Here is a 17,652-nt window from a genome sequence, read left to right as displayed (position 1 = left end):
CCCACTCGCAAAACAGTCCCATATGAATAGGAAACCCAGCAAAGATGGGACTATTTTGCGAGTGGCGGCAGTATAGCAGGTTATTGTTTTCAACAAAATTATAAATAACAATTACAAATAAACAGGAATTCTATGAAAACTAACAATATGTTAAATGAAAGCTTTGAATTTATATATTGTGGGAAAAATGCAAGAACCGGACAGCCAAAATAATTAGCTAGTTAACTAGCTAATGCCAAAACTGATTAACTTAGTAGATATATCATTTTTGTCCTTTCTACACCATAACCATGAATACCAAGTACTTCGGAGCTAATTTAATCGACTGATTAAGAGATATTAGACAAAGTGTATCTCGGTGATTTTCTTATCCATTTATTAATCGATTCAAGATCTTTTGGCAGTTAACAAAAGATACAATACCTATTCCAGAATATGTAAGCTATTTTTTAAACATTCCATACAAGATGGTGGGGCTGGCTCACCGAAACTTCCGGTCCGCTTTAGTGCTTTATGCATCATTGTGGCCAGGTGTTGCTCTAGTTTTTCCAACTGTATTGTAAAGCATTAGCGGTGATCCTTGGCATACTTGTGTAAATTGGGGTAGGTACTCGAAATGTTGATCGATCACCGATTATTGCTGGCAGATGCAGTGGAAAGTTTGTCTTAATACGTATCAATCGTCTCTGACAAACGAGAAAAACTGACTTCACTGATTACCTGTCTCTGAGCCAAATTTGGTATAGAGTCTTCAGTCTCCGATTAATCGCTTCATGTTTGATGGAGGTTTTTAATCCAATGGGTTACATAGCCGCTATCCGAATGAAGAGAGTAATGTTCCGCGTAATATATCACAAATCGAAAGAGGTACGGTACATTACGTGGAGCGGATATACTGAATTGGGTACCAGACCAAGTCCCTGCTGGGTGGCGCTAAATAGGTGAGCCATAGACAATAGAATCGTCAATGTCGTAGGGCATAGTATGTGACTATTGTCGAAACAACACTATTTTTGTTAATTGTCCACTAAGCGCATAACTATGTTAGGGTCAAGATTAGGATGAAATCATTGGTAAAAATAATAACACTTTTTAGTTTGTGTAGTTCGATATTCGCATGGGTAATTATTTTATGAACAATAATTTTATTGACGAATCCGATTTAAAATAATTGAATAGTAATTTTTGTTAAGCCATATTATATTAAAATAATCACTATCATTATCAATGAATGCTATCCGCTCAAGATCTTCGCTACATTGAATTTTGAAGTACTGTAGGCTTCACTTATCAACAAATTAACAACAAACACGCTATAACAGTATCTAGAGAATCGTGGAGGGTGAGAAACCTGAACTAGTAGCAGTATTCATATAGATTAACAATTATACTCTACTATTTTCAATCATTGCAACATTATACTAATATGTGCGGGCCGCCCATTTGCGGAGTTGTGCGGCCAATTATTCTCTTTCCATTCCAGAAACGACCGTTTTGAAGCAAGAAGTGTCCCAATGGCCAACACAAACGGGACTTGTCCGAAACACACAAGATAAGTACAACAATTTTATAATCAGGCGCCCAACTCTTTCTACGAATTTGCTAATAGATAATGCAATATGCATACTTCAATATCAATTATTTGTTTGTTTGCGCGTTTATTTATGACACTGTTGAAGCATTCGTGTCGCCGCGGAATAGTTTACAATTTATCTTATTTACATTTTTCAATTCACTTTAAAGTATCTAACACTGCTTTTACAATTGTGTATGCAAACTTGTATCTTAATTATGTTCATTATTAATAGTAGTCTGATAAAACAAGTCTAGTGATTTTTTTTACCAAGGAATAGAAAGAGTTGGTGTCATAATCAATACAATACTTGAAACTGGAAACTCCTTATTTCCCCCTATGGGTTATAGGGAGGGGCGGGACATTCGAGCCTACTCATCAGTGGAAAGGACTTGATATGCTAATCGGTTTAGCATAGGGCAGATACAAGTCTACTGGTAGACGTATCGCCCAGCGAAACAACGCAGATTGGCCACGGCTCGGGGGTGCGTTGATTATAACAGAATAACAGAATATTTTTTAAACATTCCATACAAGATTCTAGGAGGTGTCTGGCATTTCTGGTAGTTTAGCCCATGATCCATGATGATATTTTGGAAACCAATCTTCTAGATGCCAAATCCATAATATTGTCTAGAACTTTTGGTCAATAGCACGAAATTAATATGTTAAATACAAATAATACAACAATAATAATTCAATAAGTGTAAGAAGGGTTCTGTTCACCATAGGTGGATTAAATCGGGTTTTTAAATTTATTTTTAATCGTAAATATTAACTAAGCTAATTTTTCACTCCTCTACGAATCCTATCTAGACTGCCAACTGCTCACACACGTATTAGTCATATGCCGTCTGAGCGATATCATCATGTTACATGTGATATATGTGGAATTCGACAGACTATTGTCCTCATTACAAATCTTAGAGAAGGACATACAGATTAAATACTGACATTAAGGTGAAGATATGACGAAGCCATACCTCGAATTTTCAAGAGCACAAATCTGAAGAACCAAATGTTGGTTTTCGCTGAAAAGTCACCACCACCAGCGGGTAACCAATCTATCAATTTTTCAGCGCAAACCAACATTCAGTTCATCAGATTTGTGTTCTTGAAAATTCAAGGTGTGCGTGTGGCTTTGTTATATATTGACCCATCTGTAGAAGCAGCCCTGTTACTTTACTTGAAATATACAAAAATACGAACAAATTTAGTTGATAACTACTTAAAACTGAAGGCATAATCCCCGACTATAGGACTACAAAGATCACGATTCTCTACTAGTATCAGTAACAAAATAATATCAAACTCTAACTCTGTAGTAACCTCGTAACACCTCTCTAACTGGCCAAGGGACCCTCTACCGTATGCGTGATAATGTTTGCACCATCGTTAAATAACGTTCCAGTTTTACTTGTGAATACAATGTATTGGTTTTATTTGCAGGCGTTTAAGCTATAACTCATGTCATAGGGGCTGTCCATTAATTACGTAAGGGTTTATGGGGGGAGGGGGGTTTGCAAAATCTTACGTGTCATACAAAAATATTTAGAGTTTCATACAAAAAATCTTACAAGGGGGGGGTGGGGGTGTCGAAAATTCGGAAAAATTGCCTTACGTAATAAATGGACAGCCCCATAGTAGGTTGTGAATAAAAAGTGTTGACTTTCTTAGTTTAACACTTGCATAATGACTAAGTGGTAACCTAGCTCGTGATTTGTCCACGCGCAAATGTCGAAAAGTGTCCGTGGTAGTGTCAAATTCAAGATTAACAATTTTTGAGTTTATTTTTTTAGTTTGACATTGCCTAATGGTGTAGACATTGACACACAAACAAAAGTTAATATAACTATTGATTCTGGAATTTGGCACGGATCGATAATTTTTAGGAAATCGAAAAAAAAACGGATGTTGCGTTCGGACAAATTCAAGACTTTCTTTTATGGCGCTACTCGTAGTTCCTGGATGCCATTGGTAATAATGTAAGTTTTTTTTCTATGGTCGAAGGATCATAAAGGCCACCGTAATTTTTCTTTCGATATGCCATGCCGTTAAGTAGCTGATTTCGCGTTTCTTTGCCATTTTTCTCATTGAGCGCATATAATTCACCCAAATCTTCTATTTGGTGGCAGCGATAGCCTTCTTAATCCATGGTAACCTTGGACGACCAGTGGACACCTTCGGGAATAGTTGCCCTTGCTTTTTTTTCGGTCTAAGGCCGTTTTACGGTTCTCCTGAACACTCCTGAAATGTCTTTTTTAACATTTGCGCGTGGACAAGTCCAGACTACCGCTGCCACCTCTTCATGGTGCAAATTTTAAACTTAAGAAATCGGATTTTTTTACCCGCAACCTACTGTGATATGAGTTAGAGCTTACGTGCATGCAATAAAAACCAAGACATTGTGTGTGCAGGTGATATGGGTACCTACCTTATTTGTACGATATGGTGCAAACATTATCACGCATACGGTATTGCGCTTCTTTTCCTTATAATCAAAAAGGCGAACCAGCCCCAGGCTGAAATCTGTATAGCCCAATCCCGCCGGTCCCCAAAACTTGCCTGATCCTTCATCAGCGTCAGGTTAACACCTAAATCCTCCAGCATGGGAACGCCCTACTTCAATTCGTTGAACACGTACTATTGCTGAACGCGCTCCATGTGCGAATCTCCCACCGGGAACGACGAACTGACTGATGTTATAGGTCAGCTTCGCCTTCATCATCTGATCGAAGCGCAGACCGTAGCACCAGTAGCCCCACCAGTCGGCTTTCTTGCGCATTTCTCGGTAGAACCAGTCGACCAGCTCGAACAGCTTGTAGCGACGTGGGCCCACATCCTGGCACACTTGACCCTGGCTGTCGGAATCCTTAGTGGCGTTAACGATACCCTGGGCCACGTCCGAGCAGTGGACCGGTTGCTTGACGGTCCTCTCTCACTTGTACCAAAGCAGCATTCCACGAAACTGACGGAACCACAGATGAGCGTAGTAGCGAAGGAAGCGATCTGCATGTCCATAGATGTCCGCCGGACGGAAGATGACGGCCTCGGGGAAATCCTCTTCGTGGTACTCGCTCTTGAGGAGCATGTTGCCCTCCTTGGTCAGAATCGGCTTCGACTGCGGGGTACAATTCAAGCTCGCGACCAACCAGATAGATGACGACGTTCAAATGCATTACTGCCTTGTAGATGGACTCATCGTCACACAGATGATAGGGAGTAAACAAAACCTGGCCCAGATCGCTGACCAGTTTCAGCAGGAAGGCTTCGTAGTGATTTGCCCGATTGGGAATAAGGGAGCTCGTCTTTCCCAACTTGTTGCTCGCGTAGCGGCCCAAAAATCCGGTGGCTCCGAAAACAGTTGCTACAACACCGTTGAAACTCGATCGACCACCAGTGCCACGCCTCATATCAGCCGGATTCGTAGTCAAGAGCTCACGGGGGACATCCGAGCTGTAGTCTGCCTTTAGACAGATGATCCCCAGGGCATTGGTTTGCTGTTTGGAATAAATTACCGAGGCCATTATGACCGTCCTGCAATTACACTCGGGTGACGGAAGTATACTATAATATTTTTTCTCGAATATATTGTGCTGCTGCCGTTTTCCGATGTGGTGACAGATCTTTCCCGAAAAATAACCGCAGATATTTTTCGATATTTTCCACAAACTAATATATATATTAGCCCATTATTGGGCCGTGCGTGAGAGGCGCGGTGATTAAATTTTCTGTAGTTTGTTGACGTACGGACAAATCATAACAGAGAACGCAAAATTAATATGACACCAATACCATCATACTCTCATATCGGTGAAACGATATAAACGATATTAGACCAAGTAGACCATTTCGTCAGTAGGCGAAAATCAGGGGGCCCCATGGTTGACCATAAACACTTTAAGGTATCCTAGCCTTAACAATGTGGGTTTCAATATGGTATAAGGACATGCTCCCAAAAATATGGATTTTCCGAAATCCACGGTGATTAGATCGGTCTAACCAAATATTTGTCCGATAGATGATGAGTTTCTGAGTTGAATGAGCTAAAAATTTCCAAAATCGATGAAAAATTGACGGAGATATGATCATTTCAATTTCGTGGGTACCCGGGTACCCTGCCGGCCTTCCACGTAATAAAAAAATGCAGGAGCTCCTCCCCCTGCCCCTCCTCACTTTAAAATTCAGTCAACCCCATTAATAGATGTATATTCACGAGTTCTAAGATCTAACAGAGTTCCAACATCCTAGTCTCAATAACCATTAAAATATCGAGATTTGAAATTGAAAAAAGTACCCGGGTACCCTGCCGGCCACATAAGTGTTAATAAAAGAATAATAAAATCTTACAAGGGTCAGGAATTTCCAGGTCGTAAACAGATGCAAAAAACCCGACCGTTATAAAACCTTTTGTTTATAACGCCATAAAGTAAAAACCCAAACTACCCAAAACAGTCATCATCACATTTTGTCCAATGCCAAGAGCGAATAGCTACCCGCTATTCGCAAACACCCAAACAGTTTTTACAATGTCACGAACGAACAGCTACCTGCTATTCGTAAACATGAAAACAGTTACCTGACTAAGTGTAAGCTAGTATTTAAGACTTTTGTGCAAATAAACGACAGACAGTTGATAACCAAAAAGTAGTGTGCGGACACGCCGTCCGCTGTCCTTATTTAAACATCACCACAACCACAGCCCATCTGAAGACTCTGTTATCGGAATATAACAAGAGTATACGAAACTTGGCGTAACGTCCTCACTGGGACAAAGCCTGCTTCTCAGCTTAGTGTTCTATGAGCACTTCCACAGTTATTAACTGAGAGCTTCCTCTGCCAATGACCATTTTGCATGTGTATATCGTGTGGCAGGCAAGAAGATACTCTATGCCCAAGGAAGTCAAGGAAATTTCCTTTACGAAAAGATCCTGGACCGACCAGGAATCGAACCCGTCACCCTCAGCATGGTCATGTTGAATACCCGTGCGTTTACCGCCTCAGCTATATGGGCCCCTAAGTGAGTTGCTCATGTGAGATGAATGGTGGTTAGAGTGGGTCATCGTTTATATGGAAAAATGAAAAAAATCAATGGTATCCCATCAGATCAAAGTTTTTTTGATCCCATTTCAGGACCCAAATAAGTGTGCAAAATTTGGGCAGGATCGGTTATGTCTACGTTTTGCGCATCGCGTTTGAAGTTTGTATGGGGTTTTACATGGGAAAACACACTTTTTTGCATTTATCTCATAACAATCTCGATTTTTTCTAAAACCATGTAACCGATAATGTGAAAACATAGCCTAGGGTGTCCTGAAAAACTTTGTCGAAGACCGCGGAGTGATCTAATGCTTATGTTACGATGCCGCATTAAAATAAATTTTATTTGGATTTCTGGGCCAGTCTAAAAATGTACCGGTCTAACCGCAACATAACCACCGCAGCATGACAGCTCGCGTGCAGTGGTAGTGGTAGGTGAGAGAGATGATGAGATGAAGGGTGATGTAGAAGTAGCAATCAATAAAAGAAAACAACGGATTTCGCCATCGTAAAAACACCGAATTAAAGCTCTTTAAGTTGGATTATTTTCGAGTAAATTGAATTAATTAGTTCGTTTAATTTAATTAAAAGCTAGGAGTGCGGTGTGAAGCAATATAGGGAAAACTTCCGTAACTCGATCCGTAAGTTAAAGCCTGTGAATCAAAAGTAATTTGTCTGTGTTTACTTACCTGGATTTTTCCCTCCAGCAAACCAAATACCGGGTATCTGTAAGGATCCTGAAACAAGGAAAAATACCCCAAAAAACCTGTCGTGCTACTGAATAATACTGTAAGTAGATGCAAATAGAGATATCGTACGGTTAGAACTTCATAATGGAACATTTTGCGATTCCAAAATTAGCCTTCGTACGACACACACCGATTAGGGTAACGGTACCAGGTATCGTCTAACTACGCTGAATCATTTCGGACAAAATATCGTGGTAGAGGAAACCACTAATTGTGAGTAGTTTAAGTTATTGCTTTTTTCACTGAAAATTTTCCTTGCTTCGCTGAACAACATGACGTTTTCTTCCAGCGAAGGCTTACGCGATACAGAAAATCGCTGAATTTCACACTAACACTGCAGAAAATCTGTCAACAATAACTTAATACACATGCATTTTCAGCGAAAAGATCTATTTGCGTGACAACAATCCACTCCCATGACTACCGGGCGGCTGCCGTCAAATATCAGGATTGCCAACTGTCCGGCGACTGCTGTCAGTTTTCTTTGTCGCCGAATCTGGCGCTGGGTCTTCGGCGCGGAAACCCAAAGGTGGGAATAAAATTTTGGGGTTTGCGCGCAATAAGTAAATGTAAGCAAATGTTTAATGATTGTATGTATTTAATAAAATTCGCAGTTTAAGCGTTGCTTCAAAAAACCTGAGCCGCTGTAAAAATCTGGTTTCCCTCTCGGGAACATTCTTAAAAATTAGTGACACCCGCGAAGTGATTCCCGCGTAGTGAAAAGTGTCAAGTGAGGAGTGAAAACCTGCAGCAAGATGGCTTCCGATGCAGAATCCACCCACGACCAAACCATCATGGACCTGACGGCGACTCCGTGCGCCATCTGTGGCCCGTCTACGCGCGACGAAGTGATGGTCGGCTGTGATGGATGCTCGGGATGGTTCCACATCCGTTGCGTGGGCATCGAGGAGGGCAAACTGCCGAAGAACAAGGCCTGCCAGGAGAAGGCCCAGGAGTACCAGCAGAAGCAGAAAGACGCCAAGAAGCAGGCTCGCACCCGGAAAAACGGCAACGAGTCTGACAAATCCAGCGTCAGCTCTCGCCTAGCTTCGTCTAGCGTGGAAGCGAAGGTGCGAGCGCTAGAAGAGAAGCAGAAGCGACAGTACGAGGAGATGGAGGCGGAGCTACTGCTGCAGAAAAAGGAAAGGGAGATGCAGCGTGCGTTCGAGCAGCGAAAAATGGAATTGGAGCTGCAGATGCGCGCTGAGGAACAAGAGGAGCAAAGAGCTTGGCAAGCGGAAATGCTCCAGAAGAAGAAGGAACAGATTCGGCAGATGAAGGCGGACCAAGACTCGTTTGAGCTGCAGATGGCGACCATGTATAAGGAGTTGGCGGAACTGTCGGCTCAAAAATCCAAACCGGAGCCGAAAGTAGTCGCGGGTGCTTCAAAAGCGGGCCATTCCGGCAAAGTCGACCAAAATGTGTTGAAGCTGAGCAAGGCGAACGTGAGGAAACTAGCGCAAAGCTACGAAAGCTCCGAAGAGGATGAGGAGGACGACGATTCCGGTGATTCGGATCTGCAGAGCCAGAGTTCGGACTCGTCGATGGAGCGCAAGGCGAAACTGAAGACGTACAAGAAAGTGGGAAGTGTCAGCCAAGACGGGCTGGGGCAGCAGCAGACCGGACCGACGAAGGCCCAGCTGGCCGCGAGGAAGGGGTTAACATATAAACTTCCAAAATTCTCCGGCAAACCAGCGCAGTGGCCATTGTTTTTCGCGGCCTACAAAGCGTCCAATGAGGCCTGTGGGTACATGAACCACGAGAACCTGATGCGACTTCAGGAAGCGCTGGAAGGTGACGCTCTGGAACTGGTGTCTGGCCAGTTACTGCTTCCCGAATCCATCCCGCAGGTCATCGAGAAGCTGCGCCGACACTTCGGCCGCCCGGAACAACTGCTCCAAAGCCTGTTGGACAAAGTGAACCGGCTGGAACCCCCGAGGGCGGACAATTTGCGGAGTTTTGTTCCATTCGGAAATACGGTGGAGCAACTCTGTGGCCATCTGGAGGCCGCGGATCTGAAGCAGCACCTTGTTAACCCGCTGTTGATCAAAAGCCTTGTCGCCAAGCTACCAGATCGAGAGAAGCGGGAATGGGTCCATTACCGGAGGGGCCACGGGGAAACAACCTTGCGAACGCTGACGGATTTCTTAATGGACATCGTCGCAGACGCCTGCGAAGCCAACGTGGATGTCGAGTTCGTGCCCTCTCCGCCGTCCAAAGGAATTCCACCATCCAGAAAAAAGATGCCGAAGGAGAAAGGTGGACTATACAGCCACAGCGAAGCCAGCGGATCGGCCGCCAACGCCGGCGAGGAAAAGGTTTTGAAGCCCTGCAAACAATGTAGGAGGACGGATCATCGGCTGCGACACTGCGGCGAATTCAAGAAACTGCGGTATGCGGATCGGCTGAGGCTGGTGAACCGGGAGAAGCTGTGCCACGTGTGTCTGAATGAACATGGAGGGCAGTGCAAATTCAAAATTCGCTGCAACATCGGTGACTGTCGAGACTTCCACAATCCGCTGATGCATCCGGTCGGAAACACGGTCGGGCTCAGTGCACACATCCGGACAAACTGCACGGTATTGTTCCGGATCGTTCCGGTACAGCTGCACTACGGTGGAAAAACGGTGTCAGTGCTGGCGTTCCTGGACGAAGGTGCTTCCGTCACACTGGTGGAGAAAAAGCTCGCCGACCGTCTGGGCGCGGTCGGAGTACAAGAGCGATTGACCATCCGGTGGACGGGAAACATGTCGAGGGTGGAGGATTCCCGAAGATTGAGCCTGTGGGCATCGGGAACAGGCGCAGCCGCCGGCAAGATGCGGTTGCACACGGTGCACACTGTGGGAAAGTTGATGCTGCCGCACCAAAAGTTGGATTCGCAGGAGCTTGCCGCACAGCACGAACATATGCGAGGGCTGCCCATTGAGTCGTACGACGGACAGCCGCAGTTGCTGATTGGGGCGAACAACATCCACTCGTTCGCGCCGATAGAAGCGAAGGTGGGTACGCCCATGGAACCAATAGCGGTTCGCACTAAATTGGGATGGACGGTGTATGGGCCGCGGCAAACAACCTCGGCGGCGGCCGGTAATTATCTCGGCTACCACCAGCAGATTACCAACGAGGACCTGCACGAGCTGCTAAAAAGTCATTACGCGCTGGAAGAGTCAGTGGTGGCAATCCCGCAGGAAACAGCAGAGGAGAAACGCGCCCGGGAAATACTGGAGCGAACCACCAAACGCGTCGGTGACCGTTTCGAAACCGGACTGCTGTGGAAAACGGACGATCCACGATTCCCGGACAGCTACCCGATGGCGGTGCGCAGAATGAAGCAGTTGGAGAAGCGACTCGACAAGAATCCGAAGCTGAAGGAGAACGTCTGCAAGCAGATCGACGAGTATCAGCAGAAGGGGTACGCACATCTCGCTACCGCCGAAGAACTGGCCGGTACTCCTGCCGACCAAACGTGGTACCTGCCGATCAACGTCGTTCAAAATCCCAAGAAGCCCGAGAAGATTCGTCTAGTCTGGGACGCGGCGGCGACCGTGCAAGGAGTATCCCTAAACTCACAGCTGCTGTCAGGGCCGGACATGCTCGTCCCACTCATCAAAGTGCTCTGCGGGTTTCGTGAATGGCGGATTGCCTTCGGTGGAGACTTGAAAGAGATGTTCCACCAGCTGCAGATTCGCTCCGAGGACAAGCAAAAACAACGTTTCGTCTTCCGAAAAGATCCGGAAGAACCGCCACAAATCTACGTCATGGATGTGGCGACATTTGGGTCGACAAGCTCTCCCTGCTCGGCTCAATACGTGAAGAACCGGAACGCCGAAGAGTTCGCCGCTGAGTATCCTGAAGCGTCGGTGGCCATAATACGTCGGCATTACGTCGATGACTACTTCGACAGCGTCGACACCGAAGAGGAGGCAGTGAGGCTGGCGCAGGAAGTCCGGCTCGTCCACAAAAAAGGCGGGTTCGAAATCCGAAACTGGGTGTCCAACTCGCCGGGAGTTCTACGGAGCCTGGGAGAAGCGAAGCTGGCGACGCCGGTGCATTTCGGCCGAGACAAGCAGACGGCCAATGAGAGAGTCTTGGGAGTGATCTGGGATCCGAACACGGACCAGTTTGCGTTTTCCACGACGCACCGCGAGGGGTTAATGCCGTACCTATACGAGGGAAAGCGGCCGACGAAAAGACTAGTCGCCAGTTGTGTGATGATATTCTTCGATCCGCTCGGATTGCTGTCGCCGTTCACCATCCACGGCAAGATCATCATCCAGCATCTGTGGCGGTCCAAGTGCGATTGGGACGAGGAAATCGATCCCAATTCCTGGGAGCTGTGGAAGCGGTGGACGAGTTTGTTACCGGAGGTCGAAGCTATCCGGATTCCACGTTGCTATATTGGCGACGCTAGATCCATCGAAGTCGATTCGTTGGAACTCCATATCTTCACCGATGCCAGCGAACACGGATACGGCTGCGTAGCATATCTGCGAGCAGTCATCGACGGGAACGTCCACTGCAGCCTGATGATGTCCAGGGCTAAAGTGGCGCCGGTCAAACGGCAGTCGATTCCCCGTCTGGAGTTGATGGGCGCGGTGATGGGGGCCAGGATGAACCAAGCCGTTCTGGACACGCACTCCTATCAAATCAACCGCACCGTTTTCTGGACAGACTCGCGCACCGTATGCAGTTGGATCAATGCCGATCAACATCGGTACAAGCAATTCGTCGCCTTCCGGGTCGGCGAGATACAAGAGTTGACGAGGGTAGCGGACTGGCGATGGATTCCGACCAAACTAAATATCGCCGACGTGCTGACGAAGTGGGGGCAAGGTCCGCCGTTGCAGGGCGACGGAGAATGGTTCAACGGACCGGCGTTCCTGTATCGGCCCCAAGACCAGTGGCCAACGCAAGAAGCGTCCATTGAGGAGACGGACGAAGAAGCCAGAGGAATCGTGTTGTTCCACGGAGCGATCGACGTCAACCCGATTTCCCGTTGGACGAAGTTGCTGAGGGTGACAGCGAGTGTGGTGCGCTTCATTGACAACTGCCGGCGAAAATGTAGAGGAGAGCCGATACTGACCACGTGGGCTACAGCGAAACAGCGGCAGCTAACCCAACACGTTGCGGCCAACTATCCGTCGGTGAAAGCCCCACTAGGCCAAGAAGAGCTTCGACAGGCGGAGACAATCCTATGGCGTCAAGCACAGTGGGACAGTTTCCCGGATGAAATGAGTGCGCTCACAAACAATCTGGAGCGCCAGCCGGGCGGCCCAATATCGGTCGTCAAGAAATGCAGTCCGATCTACAAGAGTTCGCCGGTGCTGGACGATGAAGGTGTGCTGCGGATGGACGGGCGGCTCGCGAACGCGGATGAGAGCTCTTTCGATAAAAGGCATCCTGTAATCCTGTCCCGGTCCCATGAAGTGACGCACAAGCTGATCCAATACTACCACGAGCAGTTCGGACACGCCAATTCGGAGACCGTGTTTAACGAGATGCGGCAGCGGTTCCAGATTCCGAAAATGCGACCGGCGATACAGCAGGTTGTAAACAAGTGCGTCCGGTGTAAGGTGAACAAGTGCCAGCCGCGATCTCCGAGGATGGCTCCACTTCCAGTGGAACGAGTAACTTCTCGTCTTCGGCCATTCAGCTCCGTGGGCCTTGACTACCTAGGTCCGGTAGAAGTTGCGGTCGGTCGGCGAAAGGAGAAGCGATGGGTGGCAGTCTTCACCTGCATGGCCGTGCGGGCGGTGCACCTTGAGGTCGTCCATAGTCTCACGACGGAGTCGTGTCGGATGGCCATCGCTCGGTTCTGTAGCAAATTCGGCAAACCGAACAATATCTTCTCCGATAATGCCACTTGCTTTCGGGGAGCAAGTAACGAGATGGAGAAAATCAATAAAGCATGCGCGGAGGGTGTTAGCAGTTCATCAACCGCCTGGCACTTCATTCCGCCCGCAACGCCACACATGGGTGGCGTCTGGGAGCGGATGGTACGGTCGGTTAAAGAAGCCATGCGCGCACTCGACGATGGACGAAGGCTGACGGACGAGATCCTGGCGACAACACTGGCGGAGGCGGCCGATATGATCAACACACGGCCACTAACCTATCTGCCGCAGGACTCGACCGAAATGGAAGCACTGACGCCGAACCACTTCCTACGAGGAACGGTGTCTGGTGCGGACGTGAAGGTGGAGGAATCAGCTACACCCGCAGAAACTCTGCGGAACTTGTACAAGCGTTCCCAATTTCTTGCGGACCGCATGTGGGAACGGTGGAGCAGGGAGTACCTTCCTACGATCAACCGACGGTCGAAATGGTTCGACGATCGACAGCCGCTCCAAGATGGCTACTTGGTCTTCGTAGTCGACGGCTAAAACCGGAAGTGCTGGAGACGCGGCGTCATCGAGGCAGTCATCCAGGGCTCGGATGGCCGAGTCCGACAGGTAGACGTTAGGACCGCCGACGGTAAGGTACAGCGACGAGGCGTGGTAAATTTAGCGGCACTGGAGGTAAGGTAAATCCGGGAATGCCGGATGTTACGGGCTGGGGTGTTACGATGCCGCATTAAAATAAATTTTATTTGGATTTCTGGGCCAGTCTAAAAATGTACCGGTCTAACCGCAACATAACCACCGCAGCATGACAGCTCGCGTGCAGTGGTAGTGGTAGGTGAGAGAGATGATGAGATGAAGGGTGATGTAGAAGTAGCAATCAATAAAAGAAAACAACGGATTTCGCCATCGTAAAAACACCGAATTAAAGCTCTTTAAGTTGGATTATTTTCGAGTAAATTGAATTAATTAGTTCGTTTAATTTAATTAAAAGCTAGGAGTGCGGTGTGAAGCAATATAGGGAAAACTTCCGTAACTCGATCCGTAAGTTAAAGCCTGTGAATCAAAAGTAATTTGTCTGTGTTTACTTACCTGGATTTTTCCCTCCAGCAAACCAAATACCGGGTATCTGTAAGGATCCTGAAACAAGGAAAAATACCCCAAAAAACCTGTCGTGCTACTGAATAATACTGTAAGTAGATGCAAATAGAGATATCGTACGGTTAGAACTTCATAATGGAACATTTTGCGATTCCAAAATTAGCCTTCGTACGACACACACCGATTAGGGTAACGGTACCAGGTATCGTCTAACTACGCTGAATCATTTCGGACAAAATATCGTGGTAGAGGAAACCACTAATTGTGAGTAGTTTAAGTTAAGTAAATGTAAGCAAATGTTTAATGATTGTATGTATTTAATAAAATTCGCAGTTTAAGCGTTGCTTCAAAAAACCTGAGCCGCTGTAAAAATCTGGTTTCCCTCTCGGGAACAGCTTATGAAAAAAGTTATAGTGTTGGTATTGCTTGACGAAACAGCATGATTTTGTTGCTATTGTTATTCCTTTACATGTTTAAACATAAACACATGCATGCGGTTCGTTGGTTACAACTGTTTTACAAGCAGCAGATCGCTTTGCGGTCTTCAACAAAGTTTTTCAGAACATCCTACACTGAGAAAAAAAGTATAGTAACGCGAACCACGGCATTATGCTTAATTTTACCATTCCCAAATATCGTGAACTCAACCAAAAACTTCTTTACACCTACAACAAATCAATGGAAATTACCATGCCACATGGTAATTGTAACATGTTGAGATAAATAATAAACATATTCAGCAGTACCATTTGATTTTTACCATTTGTCGAGCAGGCATAGTAATATTGACTCAAAAAGTGTTAGTCACAACTTTCAACATATTCGATCAAACAACGCATCATAGTTATGGCAAATATGCTAAAGTTATTTTAATTTTTTAGTTCGCTGTGTGTCATTTCTGTCTCTGTTCGTCATGTTGATAAATAAATTTCATTTCGGGAAACGTTCGCCGGATTTAAGTGTACCGGATCATTGCTTCGGTAACAGCAAGAGGTAAGTTAAAACAGTTAGGGAAGATTTATTGGCCACACTCCCGAGCCTTATTCTGAGCCGCCTGATCTATCCTTTCAGGTTCCCTTTGCCGCAAATACAGTACTTCGCGGGTCACAGAGCCAGCACATACAACGACGACAACCGTTTAAGAAATCCGGCTCCCCAGAAGCAGCACTGATCCTCCAAGTTGCGGCTCCCTCAGCAATTCCAACCAGCGAAGACCTACCGTTCCGATAAAGTCACCTCCGAAAACCCCTACGGAAGAAAATGGCTTCCGCGATAGATTTTGGACAGAATACCTTTCCCGCCAGCTCAAACGGTCCCGATCCATCTTCCTTTCAACCTACGGTACCCGACTGACTCGGGCCGAGTCCACCAGCCCGAAGTACACGACGCTGACCAAAAAACTGCAAATCGCCAGTAACGGTTCCCGAGAGGTCGATTCGTCAATTAGCACTTTTCTCCTCGGATAAGCTTTTTCCTCTGCCGGTACCGCATCCACCACCGGAACATCGTCGTCTGATTCCCCGCAGAACTTTCATCCGCTTCGTCCGCATCCGAAAACTAGATAATCTGAAAATCGCGAGTTTCTCATCTTCACAATTGCGGCCAATAAAATTCTGCCTAGCCGCCTGTGGAGAATATGGATCAAGTGGTTATTTAGCAAATTATGTTTATGTTATTAAATTAAATCAATAAATTTAAATTCATTTGTTTTCTCAGTTTTTCTGCATTTTTTTTTTCAACGTAAACAGAGCAGATGACACTATACAGTTGAACTACGCGCATAGTAATTGAAACCATATACGATGGTCAAGCATACTATGCAGTGTACCATGCGCATATATAGTTGTGCTCATTCTGCGAATGGAGTGACGTGAGAAAAGTCGGAGTCGTATATCGAGATGAGGAATCCACTCTCGAATGAAGTGACTCGCCGTGTAAATCAAATGGAGAGTCACCTCATTCGAGTCGAGATTTCTCACCTCGATATACGACTCCGACTTTTCTCACGTCACTCCATTCGCAGAATGAGCACAAGTATATTAAAAAGTATAGTAAAATTAACTACAAAATTTGATTCAAAAACACTATAAAAAGTAAACATAAAACAACATAGTAAACTGAACCCTGCACATGGTAGTTTCGAGCAAAAAGTATGGTCTACCAAAATCAAGTAGTAAAAGTGTTTTAATTTCACCCTCGATACAGTCAGAATTACCATGTCCCTTTTTTCAGTGTAGGCTATCATTTTACAGTACACTGAGAAAAAAAGCATAGTACCGTGAACCACGGCATTGTGCTTAATTTTACCATTCCCAAATATCGTAAACACAACCAAAATATTATTCACACCTACCACAAATCAATAAAATTTACTATGCTACATGGTAATTGCAACATGGTGAGGATAACAATACACACATTCAGCAGTACTATTTGATTTTTACCATTCACCGAGCAAACATAGTAATATTGACTCCAAACATGTTTGCCCCAACTTTCAACATGTTCGAGCTCACAACGCAGCATAGTTGTTGTAAATATTTAAATGCTATATTTTGTTTCCAGATTGCTGTATGTCATTTGCTCCTCCGTTCGCCATCTTGACAAACTTTCCGAATTCGAGACCGGAATAATTTTTACTTTAAGCCCCCGGAACAGCGGATAATTAAAGGTTCTAATTGTGCAAATCTACGGATAGATTTTTTTTTTGCTTTATACCCCAGACAGACATGTGATACGAGTGTGATTCCTGTACAACGGTACGCAGTGTCAAGAAAATTCTAACAAGACTGACTTGAACTGAGAGAATTTTCAGTATGGCACTCATTTCAAGCGCAATTGTACAGTGATTCTTGTATCACATGTGTGTCATAAGTATTAGTCTTAAGCGCGGTAAATGGATCCAGTAGGCCCAAAGTTAACTTCTTACGCAGACCGGGAAAGTGCCGAAAAGACAACCCGGATAAAAACTAACCATAGGGTATTTGGTGAAAACCATTACTGTACCATACAGTGTACCAGCTACAATATAGTGTATTGTAATGGAATGGTTCGCTAAAAGCTTTGCACATTGGTAGCTACTATACATTTACATCCAATCTTTATGTAAGAATATATTATACTGTTTTTCTTACGTTTGAACCATTCACTATTCCGAAACAATCTTTTTCCGTGCATTTTTTATTATTTATTCAGTTTATGTTTTTTTTCCATGCTTTGTTTTGTTGATGTTCGTGACATTTTCGTTGCAAAGGAAATGAAAGAGAAAAAAGTGAATAAGTTGAAACATCTATTTAAAGTCAATAAAATGTTTAAATAAAGTGGTAAACCAGGTGTCCTAAGGACTGCA

At 45.4% G+C, this 17,652-nt stretch overlaps 1 protein-coding gene and 1 pseudogene across 1 annotated transcript; one reads left to right on the top strand and one right to left on the bottom strand.

The window, feature by feature from the left end:
• Nucleotides 1-3,475: 3,475 nt before the first annotated feature.
• LOC115258116 (NADH dehydrogenase [ubiquinone] 1 alpha subcomplex subunit 9, mitochondrial-like) lies at nt 3,476-5,376 on the bottom strand (annotated as a pseudogene).
• A 1,551-nt stretch (nt 5,377-6,927) lies between these two features.
• LOC134286759 (uncharacterized) lies at nt 6,928-16,018 on the top strand. The gene is made up of 4 exons (XM_062848429.1): nt 6,928-7,254; nt 7,321-7,575; nt 7,977-14,246; nt 14,313-16,018. The coding sequence occupies exon 3, from the start codon at nt 8,118-8,120 to the stop codon at nt 13,743-13,745; it is 5,628 nt and encodes a 1,875-aa protein (XP_062704413.1). The 5' UTR covers nt 6,928-7,254; nt 7,321-7,575; nt 7,977-8,117; the 3' UTR covers nt 13,746-14,246; nt 14,313-16,018.
• The last annotated feature ends 1,634 nt before the right edge of the window (nt 16,019-17,652 follow it).

The sequence above is a fragment of the Aedes albopictus genome, chromosome 2, assembly GCF_035046485.1.
Source record: "Aedes albopictus strain Foshan chromosome 2, AalbF5, whole genome shotgun sequence".
NCBI lineage: Eukaryota > Metazoa > Arthropoda > Insecta > Diptera > Culicidae > Aedes > Aedes albopictus.
This window is presented reverse-complemented; position numbering and strand designations above follow the sequence as displayed.

What these genes read in the sequence shown, in the direction of transcription:
- LOC134286759 (XM_062848429.1), top strand. Translation starts at nt 8,118, where the DNA reads ATGGCTTCCGATGCAGAATCCACCCACGACCAAACCATCATGGACCTG.